Below are 15,609 nucleotides of genomic sequence, written 5' to 3' on the forward strand. Positions count from 1 at the left end.
TACGAATCGCTTTTGTAAACTATCAGAATTATAAATATAGTTAGTATAATTAAGACGATCAATTATTCTAACTTCCATTGAATAAATGCTCTCAAATGTTTCAATCTTGATCCTGTAACAAAGCCAAATAGGAATGAAATTTGATGTAAAATGTAATGCAGAAATTTTAAGACGTTTGTCTTAAAGGATAAATAAATTATTCCAAAAAGAAATAAAAATTAAAAATTCCTGAATGTAGAAATCCAGTATTTCTCTTCATTTTGCAATCTTACCTAAATTCCATTTATTGCTAATTTTTAAGTAAAGAATTTGAAGCACATATTTCGTCTTTTCGTTCGTGTCCCTAGTAAAAATTTCCAAGAATTATATTCTCTAAAAAGAATCATAAAATGTACAAATTTTGTTTATCGACTTTTTGATTCTGATTTGGTAATTTTGAGGGTCTATCCTTTTTTTTTTTTTTTTTTCTTTTTTTACCTCAGATCCATTTTATCTGTTAGTTAATTTGTCTATTTAGTTAGTTGAACTGCCATGAAATATAACAAACCGATTTGGCATAATAATGATCATTACATTAAAATTAGTATGATTTACCATCAAATTACCTTTGCTCTAATATTAGAGAATATTCTAATTTTAAATTATTGGTACTCTTATTTTTTCAAACTATAACGTTATAGAAAATGGTACAGATGAATAGAATATCTTATAATATCAAAAAATCTTTCGTTTTGGCGAGAAAAAAATATTGTCAGATAAATTTTCGTAATTACAGAATATTAAATTATATGCATGAATGAAAAAACTCCCATCTACCAAATGGTGTCTATTTTTGTATATGCATTGAAAATACCTCAGAATTTCTCAAGGCTTTTTTTTTTTCAAATTTACATATTTTTCGTAAATTATCAGGCAATTTTATTTTTATTTACGAACCTCTTGAATGATGATTAACCCAACGTAAGATTCTGTTAGGCGGAACTTTTAGGAAGCTATAGAAGATTCTGTTAGGAATAGAGCCATTTATTGGAATTTTTATTTGTGAAAAACTCCAATAAAATGACTCATGCTGAAACGTTATAATCGATTCATGATGTTTTTAAAACAATCATAATCCTAAGCAGCTTTTCTAATGAGCGAATTAAGATGCTTAAAAGGCTAATGCCATGAACAATGAAACAGAATCTCCATTCGTACATCTGTCTCTCTCCAATCCTGAGCATGTATTATTTCAAAAGCATCTAATCTATCTGCCTTATCTTCCATTTTTTTTAGTTCAGAAGATTTATTCTATCTTATAAACTAGTAGATACATATCTTGTTAAGAGGATAATATATATCTTTTATTTCAAATGTTTTAATTAAAAAAAAAACACTTTTCAATTCGTTTTCAGTGCAATGTGAAATGTGGAACTGGTCGTCAAAGACGAAGAGTTTATTGCCATACACCGGAAGGGAAACGTGTTTCCAGTGCACGATGTGATGAACGTTTAAGGCCTCAGAGAAGACGTCGTTGCCATGAGCGTCCATGTAAGCGAAATTTTCATTCATAGGACCAAAGTAGCCCGTATCAAATAAATAGAATGTTTGAACTATAGAGAATCAAAGTGATTCATTTGAACAATAAGGACTGATTTTTTTCCAGGTTCCCCCATTAGTTGCCAAGATATTCAGAAGAGATCAAACATCACCTATGATGGGGAACAAGAAATATTTGTGAGAGGAAGATATCTGAAAATCTATTGCGCAAAAATGAATTCAAGTCATCCTCAAGAATATGTAACTCTAATTAGAGGAGATCAAGATAATTATTCTGAAGTATACAGTAAAAGGTAAATAGTATCAAAAAATCAAATTTTTGAGATCTTCTGTTTTAAAGAGTAATTTAAATAAACTTATTCCAAATATCAGATATAGCACTGAGAATTACTTGAAGTCTCCCTTTTTGCTTCGTTCAATGCAATCACAAATAATATTCGATTATATTTATTAGAAATCAAAAAAATGAAGAGCCATGAAGAAAGATTTCGTCTCTTTTGGTTGTATCCATAAGGCAATGTAGTATTGGAGAAAATAATTACATTGTAGAAATTAAATTTCTGAATATTTTTAATTGTTTCTTTTACTTGTTAATTTTGCAATGAAGGAAATTATAAATACAATAGATTCTTATCAGATGAATAAAAATTATGCTATATGACATTTCAGAATCATTTTTAACCGGCATTTAGTTATTTCCACCTCGCGACTTTTTGACTGTCATATAATCATAGTATCATAATAACACACAATAATAATTCATCTTCTTATTACATTAACTCAGTAACATTGTTAGAATCGAATTTCCTGTTGCTTGAAAAATTTTAAGATGCTTAACATTGTCCTAAGTTTGGTTCATGCAGTTGAAGGTGAACAAAAATTTAACCACAATTGCAATGCTTTGTCTACGATTTTTCAAAAAAATTTATTTCTGTTGTTATTTAACGCATTCATGTGTAATGATTTTCTTTAAAAGTTTCACAAGTTCAGTAATTCATTATAATACCGATTGTTTTTATTACATTTTTTGCTATATTTTTTGAACTTTTATCTGATTGTATGCTCTATATGTCTGTTTGGGAAAATATAAAATTTTTATGTCTGTGTCTAGTATGTTCACTGGTATTTCTCTAATTTTGACGTTTTCTTGAAGGCTGACAAACCCAGATACTTGTCCATACAGCGGGTCGCGATATGATGCTTGTAGCTGTGTGACTGATGAAAGTATTGGTCCTGGATTAACCACATTTCAAAGAATATCAATCAACATTACTTCTCTAGTAGTTAATAGTAAGTATATAAACAGTTGTAATACTTCTCCATCGCATGTTTTTATATTGTTTAAATTAAAGATAGTTGTTGTAAAAAAATGTTTTAATATCATTTTTTTTCGTTTCACAGAAGAAAAAAAAAAATAAATCCAGTTCTGGATAATCTGTGATTAAAAGTGAAAATATTAAATTTTTATACATGGGAATGGTTCAATAAATATTTATCTTACTGTTTTAAAGGAGATTAAAAACAAGAAATTAATAATATATGTGTAGCAGGGACAAGTGGAAAGTAGACGGTCTATATTTTACAATTATGACTTCACTGCTATAGTTTGACAACTGGTTAAATACACGTTGTTTCACTTTCGCCTATGCCGAAAATGGATGTGACACGCTACAAATATTCTGAAATTTTGTTTGTACCTTAAAAAAAATAAAAATCGTCAGTTGAAGGTTTATGTGGTGCTACAAGATTCTTATGAGGAGTATATCCTTCCCTATAACACAGCTGAAAGACATTTAAAATGTTTAAAAAGGGAAGATAATCGATTTCAAAGAAAGGTGGACCCGGCAAACGGAAGTAAACATCAACTCCGCTACTGTGATATTGATAGAAAATCATTGAATCACATTAAGTATTTTTCTTAATTTATGATAATTCCTTATTGAGCCGTCATTAATACATTTTTAATATTTAAAAATGAAAGTTACTAATGCTCCAAAAACTTGGAATGTTTAATATTAATCTACTCTTATTCTTTAAGCTCAAGATTGGACATTTGCTCAGACACATGGTCTTCAGCCCATTCCTTTTGGTGAATCTGGAGATTGCTACAGCAAAAATTCTTGCCCTCAAGGTCGATTTTCTCTCAGTTTACTTGGGACTGGTTTTATCGTGTCACCTCTTACGAAATGGGTAGCTAATGGAAATAATCCTTCCAGCAGGATTCGATGGCTTGAGGTAAAAGTTATCAAACACCGTTTTTTTATATTGATATTCATTATTGAAATGAATAAAAAGGAAGTTATTTGCTAATTTAAAGAAAGCTGTTAAGAATCTAATAGTCAAACGTAAAGTTTCATATTTTAATTGTCTAAAATGACCTTTTCTTAAGTTAGTTAAATTGTTATTGCTTTCTAAAAGATGATAGAATATATCATCTTTGTAAGCAATGGAACCTCTGTCGTATCTGCTAAATTCAGTAGAAGGTAATGAGAGAATTTAGCTAATCGGAATCCGAAAGTCTGTATTTCATTTATATAAGGAAGATAAAAGTCAAAAATTGCTTCATGAAGATTCTTATTTATAACATACTTTCAATGTTATGAAAGTATGTATACTTAGTTTGTAGTGAACTTATAGTAGGTATCTATAAAAGGATATATGAGTAAAATGTGTCAATCTATGTACCATTCATGCTTTTCTGATCAACTTAATTTTGGTGATAGCTTTGAACCACCATTTCAAATATTTTGATTTATATTTGAAGAACAAGTTTTTCGTTGCTTGAATTGGCTATTAAGTACTAAGCCGTACACTTTGGTTTCCGTTGCAAGTGTTAAAATTTTCTCTAATCAAACTAGTTTCTAACTCCTAAATTACTCTGCCAGTTTATAAGCAATGGATGCTGAAATAGAAAATTTGTAAAATTGGAGATATACAGACAGAGTGGTCTAAAAGTCTTTGGCTAACTGATTATTTGTGGATTGATTATTTAGTGGTAATTAGTGAAGTATTGTTAATTGAGCTGCCGTTTGAACAATAATTCTTCTCTCATGATAAAAAGTTTTCCTTCTCTAAAAAAATTAATTCCTAAGTTTTTTCGTACATATTACAGGTGCCGAAAAATAGCAAAATAGAACTCAAAACAAACAGAGCATTTGTTTCGTTACTAGCAGTCACAGAACATTTATTCTATTCAATGCGCAAAATATTTCAATGGATGTGCATTTAGTAGCTCAAACGACTTCCAAAAGATACTGTTAGCAATAGAGAAAGCATAAGAAGAATATATAATATTAGGCAAAACAAATTTTAGACATACACAGAATGTCTAATATTAGGCATAACAAATATCAAACCTAAGCAGAATGTTAATATTAAATATAAAAAATACTACACATTTGCAGAATGTCTAATTGACACAATGCATTCTTCATTGATAGTGTTGGTTTGGAAAGAGATCCCTGTTGAATATGTTTAACATTTTTTTCTGGATGTTCTTGTCTGACCTTTACTTTCTGTTTTAAAACTCTTCCAATGAAGAAAAAGTTCCCTATGCCAGTTGAAAGTACTGTTTCAAGATGAATGAGAAGGGAGGGGTATATTTTACACAAAATTGTCTTTAGATCGTTATAGTGGATCTGGTTTCAAATCGCCAATTTGCTCAATAAGCTTTTTGGTGGCTGTCGTCATTGTTATGCAACTACGCATAATCTGAAAATTCAAAAATTCCGCATATATTAACTAAATTTGTAAATAAAAAGCACATCTATGGTGGTTCGCTTGCAGATTTTCAATTACAGTGAGCAAAATTAGAAACTAAGTTTTAACTAGCAGAAAAAAATAACTTTCATCTTGTAAAGAATTTTAAAGCAAACTATTCTCTTCTACACAAATTTATTAATTTTATATTTAGTTTTGAAATATTGCTAGGATTTTTGGAGTCACCCTGTATAATTTGGTATGTGATCTTATGTAAGAGTCTCTTTGAAATTTCATATTTAAACTATTTATTTATTATTTATATAATATTTTCACAGAGAGGTCAAGTCATTCAAGGAAAATGTGGAGGTTTTTGTGGTAGATGCGCTCCTGATAGTCTCTTAGGGCTGATGTTGGAAGTTGCTCCCCCCTGATTTTAAGTAAGTATTTGTGTCTTACTACAATACAGGGATGTTTAAAAGGGAATATATATATTGTTTGAGTCGTTGTTTATCAGTTTATATTAATTTATAATTTAATTAAATGGTTCGGAAATAATTTTTTAAAAAACTACCGCCTAGTTTTAAAAACGATAATTATAATATTTTTATTCCCTTGCCGCTATTTCTTTTTAATTTTTAAAATATTTCCATTACCTTTTTATTTCATCTCCCCACCCTTGAATGAATGCGAGTTACGAACTTATAAAATAAATATTATGTGTCAAAAAAAGCATCAAATATGGAAAAGTGAGTATTTGGTTTAAGTAGCTTTTCTGTAGCTTTGGTTAAGTATTTATCAAAATTATTAATATTTATAAATTATATCTTTAAAAATGCAGCTTTCTTTCTTAAGCGTTATATTACTCTTCTGAATAGTTTGTAATTTTAAATCTCTTTATGTAACTCAAGTATAGCTGAAACTAATATTACATATTAAAACTTGATCGTTTAGTTATGTCGATAGCAATGTCGCCTCAATATTTTATTATATTAACTGCATATATTATTATTATTTTATTTAACTGTTATCTATAAGTTATATTTTGTGCCAATATTGTGTGAGGAAAACATTCCTTATTACAAAAATACACGTCATAAATCTCAAATGGCAACACATATCAGCGTTTCTCACAAAAAAATATAACAGAATCCATTTAAAATTTACAGAGCATGCAGATTGTCTCGATAACTATTACTTAAGAAATAAATGTCGCTAACATTATTAAAAGAAAGATTTAGGCATTTTATTCTGAGCCTATATTTTTAAAATGTAAAACATTCTGCTTTGGCATAGAAAATATCTGTTCGATATGTGCTTGTGATATTCTCCTAAAATTCATATTCTCGCTGAAGAAAATGGTAAGAATATACAATATTGGATGTGGTTGATCAGGGATTCGAAATGCACTCATCATCAAAATTTTATTTTCGATATCATATAATCGTTTATATCACAGGAAAAAGTTGTATCACAAGATATGCATTCTTGAATGTTCTGTGTGCTGTATTCTCATATCGATGAAATTGCATGTGAAGAAAATCTTTCTGAAAATATTGCTTAATGAATTAAATTTGTTATTTTCCTAATTATTCGCTATTAATCTGTGCTGTTTTCGCTATTTATTTTATAACTTCATTCTTCAGCGATTTGTTTTTTAAACGAATTTTTCTTTTTCGATTATATATATATATATATATATATATATATATATATATATATATATATATATATATATATATATATATATATATATATAACATTATTTTGTTTGCAGCAGAAGGCAGGTTTGAAGACATAGAAGAGACGTTGTATTTTTAATTTCGTTTTATTCTCTCTCGGGAGGCAGGCATGATTATTTACAAGAAGGTGCAGCTCGACACAAAAGCAGAAGTAAGAAAGAAGGGACGAAACAAATGATCACTAGTCTTATATAACATAGGACTTCCGGCCACGCGACAATTCAATACACGTGGTGACCTTTGACAAGGGCAACGATGGGATCACTTTCATTTGATACGTAGAAGTGATTGCGCAGTAATTTTTACACAGCTTCAGTTGAATTAATTAAACAGAAAGTGGAATTGTATCAGGAAATAAGATAATGAAATTACTATGGGCTAAATTAAGATGAAGCTTTGGAAATTAATTTGGTTTAAATTAAGAGTTTAAAATATCATTATATATATATATATATATATATATATATATATATATATATATATATATATATATATATAAGTAACCAAAAATATTAGCATATGGTAATTAAAACTACTGAGACAATCTAAAATTAAAAATATTTTGGAAACAAAACTAAATTATTTCGGAATCGCAACTAAAAATTATTTCTAATTCAACTAAAAACTCAAAAAAAAAAAAGAACAGAAAGAGCACCATTACATTTAGAGAGCGCAAATGCAGCTACTACTAACACACAGATGAATCAAGACAATAGCAATAAAATTCAAGTTAATAGGAAAAAAGTATCAAACTTAAACCAAATAAAATAAGAATCAAGCCTGAAGACTTTCTCAAGGGTTACCCTCAGGCAGGGATTCAAAAAAAAGGGATTTTTTTTTCTGTGAGGAATACAGACTAAAATGTCCAACAGCTTTGATTCCTCGTGACCCAAGAATCCCCTGAAATTAGGCCTACGATATACACCATTTTTACAGAATATATATATATATAATTTAAATTTTATTAATTTCTTATTGTTTATCTTAAATTTGCTCATGCTATTTTATTCTTCAATGCTGTCTTATTTCCTCATCCAAATCCCTCAATTTTATTTAATTATTTCTAACACACCCTTTAAAATATTGAAACTCCTCTTTGAAAACACTTACATAGGCGTAAGTGATTCTTAGTCTTTTGGTCGTGGTGTAGGAAAACGAAGAAAAAGGAGTTTATATCACAGAATAAGAGAAACTTTTAGAATAAAGTAATATTGATTCGCTTACGAATTAAAAAAATTGGAAATTAAGAATTAAATTAAATAAAAGTAGAAAGAAATCATTATATATATATATATATATATATATATATATATATATATATATATATATATATATATATATATATATATATATATATATATATATATATATGACTTTTTTATTATTAAATCTCTTGCTCAAATTTATGTAACATTTTGTTTTGCAGGCTGACTCCCTGTTCTTCATGCCGGCCACGTAAACATAAGATGTTGCCAAAGAGTTGTACTCTACTCCTGTGTTATGTTACTTTCTGCAGCAGATAATTGCACCGGAATAGAAAAACAACCCGAAGGCTACTGCAGGCAGCAGCCTACTTCAGCCCACCAAACATTCTCAATTCTTTCAGTCAAGGACTGTGATTAAACGAGTCAATTCTAATTGAATTGGACTCGTCCATGACTGAAAGTAGAATGACAGGAATTGAGAAGTAAAGTGGAATTCAATTATGTCTAAGGATGTGGACCAATGAACAAATGTCTCACAGGCATTATTTTTCAGTGCAAACATTTTTGTGGGTACTATTGACAACTGCCAAAATGAATGCTATAAGAAGTGGTGAAAATACAAAATTCATTTTTGTTACTAATTATAAAATTAACATTGATTTGATTTTAAAAATGTGCTTTTACTGCTCACCATAATTGATGAATTAATAAGTTTCTTTCCTTCATAAAATGTATACCATCTTGTATCGTTATTTTAGTAGAACTTAGGATGTCTAGTGCTTTTTAAATGCGTATTATTTTGGAAGAAATAATCCGCAATGGTCTCATAAAATGTGTTTTGACGGTGAGTTATAATGAACTGAGTCCCCACTTCATTATCTCTCGTCATAATTCACTGTGCTTTTATTTCCACTCAAAAAATTTGATTTTTAACTTTAAAAAATATGTGAGAATAAATGCATTTGTAATTCTAATGTAATGTTGTTTACTAAAATTATTTTCTTTGAATATTTCGTTGCTTGGTTTATCTTCCTATGTTCAAAAATCTTAAAGGATTCTAAATTTAATATTATTCGCTCTAAACTCAATACATTGTCGTTCTAAATAGTACATTGTCATCCCATTTCATACATTTTTTTATGAAACTGGATTGTCAAATGACAGAATGTCTTTTATAAATTTATTTGTTCTTAGGTTTATGTATTTTATTAGCATAAATATGATTATGAGCAAATATTTCAAAAACTTATTCCTAAAATGGCCAGTCACTAGGAAATGAGCGATTTCATTATCCATAATTGCATGAATTGCTTCATCTTCTGTACTATATATACAGATAATGAAGATTAAACAAACTGACGTGTTTCTATACATAAATTGAAAGTTTCTAAATATTGTATCTGTACTTACAATGATACTAAATGACACTTTATTTTGAACTAAAGCGTTTCTTTTTTTATTGAACTTGAAATTGCCCTTTATTAACAAGTTTACACCAGCATGAAGAGGAGGGGGGAGAGACAATTTTTTGCAGAAAGAAAAACTGTTAGAAACAAATATTTTCCCTCTTTCAAATGTGTTATTTCTAATATATTCAAACAAAATGAGTAAAATGAAGTTGTGTTCATTTTCAGAATTAGTTTTTATCGACCATGTATGTTGCCTGCATAATCATTGTCGCTTAAAAAATAAAACAGAAACAGTTCTGTGTCTATAAAATAATGAATAATGAATAGAGATTCGAGCTTCGCACAGTATGTTTTGAATATATATATATATATATATTCCATATGGGAAAATAAAATATGCTCAAAACTAACTCATATTAGTAAATAAGATGAAAGTTGCCTTCTAACCAAAACATAGCATCAGAAATGGCAAAACTTGTTTGATACATTTTTTGAAGAGCTCATATTGGAGCTTTCAGTATCATTTATCATTTTTTTCCTTGCATGCTTCATACGTTTTGAATACAAGTCTGATTAATTAAATGCTAACTGCATTTGTACATCCAGTCTCCAAGTTTACATTTACTAATCTATAGCAGGAATTTTTGTCATGTAAATCATGTCTTTATTAGCACAAGATAATCTGTACATTTGCTAGGATATCTTAACGATATTGCGGAATATTCCGAATATCGAATAGATATTGTCCAATATTTTGTGCTAATGGAGATGAAAGTTCATTCCATAATAAATGTAACAGTGCAAGATAGGGAATTTTAATAGCATATTACTTTTGTTCCAAAATTATCTTAATAATATATAATTTGCTTTTATCATTCACAACTCATGAAAGTAAGTTAAATCTCCTCTGTTTCTGTGGTCTTGCATTACAATTTTTTTCCTTGATCACTGAATATCAAAACTTTTTCACTGTACTTTGTTGTAGGGAGAACTAAATTGTACGTTGAGAGAATAAAACATTAATGAAAAAGGCAATTTTATAAACTGATCAAAATATTTCTATTGATCCTAAGATTTTTTTAAATGATTCGTTAATCAGTGTCAAATATTTTAATGACTATTTGTATCTTGCTATTCGTCCATTTATAAATATTGTGGATATCCATTTATAACTGCAATGCATGATGTTTACAGAAAAGAATCAACGATCCTAAAGAATTTAAGTGAAGAAACTGAAATATATCTCTCTGAAAATGAATAGATTCCTGAACCTTGTCCCTGATGTGATTAATCTTGTGTGGGCTGTAGCAAAATTGGAATTAAAAACCTCTTTGTTCTGTACTTACTTTCTTAAAGCTTTAATATGTGTTTTTCATGGAGCAGACCATGACTGTTAATATACACATTGATATCGATACAAAATTTTAAAGCATGTTTTATCCCTACAAAGAGACTATGAAAGTTATTATAATTTTACTCTAACTTTTTTGAAATAATTTAATACTTTGAAATAATTTAATTCTTCTTTCTTAATTCTTTTGATTGCTGATATTTTGTTTACACAGCTAGCTGTGCAAATGCCATTTGATTCCTAGTTATTGAATTTGTTATATTTATAATAATTAATTTGTTGTCAGTGTTTTAAATGCAGTGTATCATTTATTTCTTATATAAATATTTCTTTCGTAATCATTGATACAAATTTGCAAATTTTTACATGCTATTAAAAAGAGAATTGTATATTTTAATAATATGCAAACAAAAATTAAAAACTATCCGAGATACTTTCTAATTCCTGCCACAACAGTTCTAATATGTATATCTTAAATATCGTTCTAACTAAAATTTCTAATATTGCTCATGATTTGATGGAAATAAATTATTTTGACAAATCTATTCAAATGACTGCCTTTACCATTTGTATCGAATTGGTAACATTTTTTTTTCCTACTTGCTCTTTTGGCAGTAGGAACTTATTTTTTATTTATTGTATCATTTCTTAACAATTTGTATTATATTATTTATGTGATTTTTGATAAAAGCTGTACTATTTTATTCAAGGATGCATTTAGAGGCTTTAATTTTATTTTACTAAATATTTTTTCTTTCTTTTTTTTTCCTCCTTTTTACATTTTAGTTTTTCATTGCAATGTTTGAGTTGATAAAATAATGACAATATAGTGACAACATCTTATTACGAAAGGCCTGCCCATTCCTTTCATTGACATTTGACTAGAAGCACTTAATTTATTTTGAAAGTGGTGACTGGTATAGAAGCATGAACAAGTGACGAGCTTTAAAAACTGCCTTTTCTTTATATAATACTTTAAGAATTTTTTCTAATATATCTTTTTTGTTGTTATTTTTAATTATGTATGTGTTAATTTGAGGTATTTTAAATGGTCAAACGAGTCTTGGTTGTGACTGGAGTAGAATATCCAATTATAGTATGTAATTGCAATACTGTTTGACTTGCCAATGAAGAGCATGCTTGTGCTTTTTATGCCAAATTTTTCAAAATATGTTTTGTCATCGTCACTGTCGCCAAACTGCTGTGTGTTCTTTGTACAAGCATTACATTTGAGGTACATTTGGATCTTTAAAATATATCTTCTTATAATCTTATGACTTCTCTTTTGACCACTTACATATTGTTAAGGTATACTTCAGATGATAGTTTCGAATTGAATTTAAAAAATTGACTGCTCGATATAAATGCTATCAAAAAATTATTAATTTGTTTGTTTTAAGTAAATCTTAAATATAATTAAAACAATGGATTTCCACTATTTAATACGTCTGCATATAGAATAAAAAGTTGGTGGTCTTGCTGTTGCTCATGTATTCTTATTCCTAAACTGATAATGAATTTCTAGATTTCTAGGAATTTATGTCCTTTTTTCCGAACTATGTAGTTTATTATTTTTTTTGTCTATAAATGTATATCTGTTCTTTTGTTTAAAACTAACTTTGTTCAATTTTGTATTATTGTTGATGAATGTCGTTGTATTTATTGTAAAGAATGCATGCAATACTAAATAAAATGTTTTTCATTATCAACAATCCACTCATGTTTCATTTTTTTCTTTTGAGACATAAGAATAATGGTGCCCAGGTCGATTATTGAAATTATTCATTATTATTTTGTGGAAAATTATTGGTAGTCGAAAAAACTGTGAAAAACAGAGTTATATCAAAAAATGCTCACTCGTTTTCTAAATCGCACTCACAGTACAGTTTATTTTTACAGTATCAACTTTATTTACTTATCCTTAATTTCCTATTTATTATTAAAACATAAATAATCGCAGCAAAAAAGTGATCCCGCACTTTTTATTTTATTTTATAAATATAAATAAAAAAATTACATCATAATGAAAATTTTAGTAAAAAAAGATTCCGATTAGAGTTATCTTAAAGAATTTATTAAAAAAATAGCCCATATAAATAAACTCTAAATGACATATATATATTTTCTCGATTTTTTTCACTTAAACCAAAACCCACTCGCTCTCCTTACGCGTAAACCAAAAAGTATAAGAAATTCTGTTAATAATGGTGAAAGATGATATACACGCATATCGTTTGGAAAAAAGCTGTGTTACTTCTTGAAACAGAGTTAACAGTTTTCCTGCACGTTCCTTAATTTTTTTTCCCTCGGAGAAACTATGGAGTAATTACGAATCATTCTTATCTGGAATTATCATTTGATTGCTGATTTCAGTAAAACTGGGAGCAGATAACACGCAATATATTTTCGCCATTTTTAAAATTGCACATTCATTAGTGTTAGCAAATGATTTAAAAAACAATGTATTGAGTGCTGAACAGAACATATGTTATAGAATTACCTTTTTTCATAAATAGTAATGATAACAGTTTGACTTCAGATCTCATATGTTCAAATTTTTTATAATGTATCGGTAAAAAAAATATTCGTGGTGTTTTAGAATTTAACATCGTGTCTAAAATAATTCCTTATTTCATCTCATGAAATGCATTAGTTCAATAAATGTAAGTAAAATCACTTTACTTTACTCTAAAGTAAAAGCACATTAAACAAAAAACATTTATTAATTTTATGATGATACAAGTATGTGCAGCGATAAGTTTAACAGAAAAAGTATTACGTTTATGTCAACAAACACACTACGAAAATGAAAATTAAAAACGAATCTACATATGAACAACTATTTCAAACAACTACATTTTTAAATAATATTATTTACATGCATGAAACCTAAACAGTGATAAATTGCAATTCGATATACTGTAAAATACAAAAGTGAATTTGGTGTAAGCTTTTTCACAGCATGCAATTAAAGTTCGTCTGAGATATTTTAATGGCAAAATAAATCATTATCAATTTTATTATGAATTATATATTGTAGAATAAAGTTTCTGACAAAACTCCAGTACACTGTAATCTTGAACTTAACACTTTGTTAAGTTGTTGTTTAGAGATGCATGACATAAATATAATCAAATAATTATTGAGTTCTAATGCTTATATCCAGTTAGATGGATTGAATATGTTAATTTCCGTCTTCCCGTTTGATATACTCATATATTCCGACATAAATATCCATTTTTTTACCTTTGAGATCCATCCTGCTTTTTTTTAGTCTAGAGAATATTTAATGCTTTTTTCACTGAAAATATTTAATTATATATAAATGACTTTGTTTTCTTGAATCAGAGGACATTTGCACACAGTTTTAACTTTTTTGGTAAGAAAATTTTACAAGTAGCTGTAAAAAACACACATTGAAAATAAGATTTGAAATTTTTTTAAAAAAATTTCAAAACCTGTTGACTGACGAACTTTAAATGCAGTTTACCGACGCATAAAATAAAATACATCCAGGTTAATACATCATAAATGACATAACTTTAGAAAGCAAGTTTTCTGCGGGCCATTTTCCAAAATTCTCAAAAGCACAATATTATTTTAGAATATAATATTTCTGTATAAGTATACTATATCCTTTCTGATAATTTACATTCAAATTTGTAATGAAATTTGAATTGATAAGAGTATATATAATTCCACAGCAGAAATCATCTTTGTATTTTACAATTAAAAACATTCGTTAATTATTCATAAGGAACATTCACGAAATGCATAAAAATGATTAAATCCTGTTATTCTGAATGATAATTCGAATATAATTACATCAGTATGTTTTAAAACAGATGAATTTCAATTACTGAGTAGATGATTTCAAGTATATTTAGTAAATATTTCCATAATCAAATATTTTGTACATGTAGATAATGTTGCATTCGAAACTTACTTATACACCATAGAAAACATCAACATTTCATAAACATCACAAGAGTTAACATGGTATTTTGAGATAAATGCAAAGATTTTAGATGAAGCAGAAAGCAACAACCAAGATGCTTCTTGGTAATTAATGGTAACTTGGATAATGCAGAAAGTATGTTAATATCTTAAATAATTATTATTTCACCATAAACATCTAGATGAACCTCAAGTTAATATGGTAAATGTACAGTAGTATAAGTCTTACACATCGTGCATGATAAATGGTAATAAATAGAAATTACAAATAATGCTTATTTAACCAAATGCACGCTTGAAATTTCTATTTACATGATTCAAATCAAATTTTCGCATTAATGTTATATAACTATTTTACATGAATTGCTAATTGCATGATAAATTTGAAAGAGAGAGAGGTGGGAAAAGTAGATTATTTCTTACTCTCTATCTTTAATACAAACGGAAAATTTGAAAATGTATCAAACGAAATTAAAGTGTAAATCAGGAATGAAAAATTAAAAAAAATTACTTGATAATTCTTTACAAACAATAAAGTTTTGCAAAACAAAACGACTTTTTATGCTGAACGTCCCTTTTCCTACGGATATATTTATATTTAATGACTTTTTACATGTGCGTTTCCTTGAAATATCTAAAACATTTAAAAATTCTGTGGAAACCTTTTTTAACATCATCAGTAACAATATTTTAAAATATGAGCAAAA

General features: G+C 27.8%; 1 protein-coding gene across 2 annotated transcripts in view; it reads left to right on the top strand.

Moving 5' to 3' along the window:
• The window catches only part of LOC129960214 (A disintegrin and metalloproteinase with thrombospondin motifs 9-like), a 344,112-nt gene extending 331,498 nt beyond the window's left edge, over nucleotides 1–12,614 (top strand). For both annotated transcript variants that reach the window (XM_056073454.1, XM_056073455.1), the window contains 6 exons: nucleotides 1,395–1,530; nucleotides 1,646–1,832; nucleotides 2,693–2,829; nucleotides 3,578–3,774; nucleotides 5,577–5,678; nucleotides 8,407–12,614. In XM_056073454.1, the coding sequence (XP_055929429.1) occupies nucleotides 1,395–1,530; nucleotides 1,646–1,832; nucleotides 2,693–2,829; nucleotides 3,578–3,774; nucleotides 5,577–5,672 (753 nt within the window). In that variant the 3' untranslated portion in view covers nucleotides 5,673–5,678; nucleotides 8,407–12,614. The remainder of the gene's footprint in view (nucleotides 1–1,394; nucleotides 1,531–1,645; nucleotides 1,833–2,692; nucleotides 2,830–3,577; nucleotides 3,775–5,576; nucleotides 5,679–8,406) is intronic.
• Nucleotides 12,615–15,609: the final 2,995 nt, after the last annotated feature.

Source organism: Argiope bruennichi, chromosome X2 (assembly GCF_947563725.1).
Source record: "Argiope bruennichi chromosome X2, qqArgBrue1.1, whole genome shotgun sequence".
In the NCBI taxonomy this organism is placed as follows: Eukaryota; Metazoa; Arthropoda; class Arachnida; order Araneae; family Araneidae; genus Argiope; species Argiope bruennichi.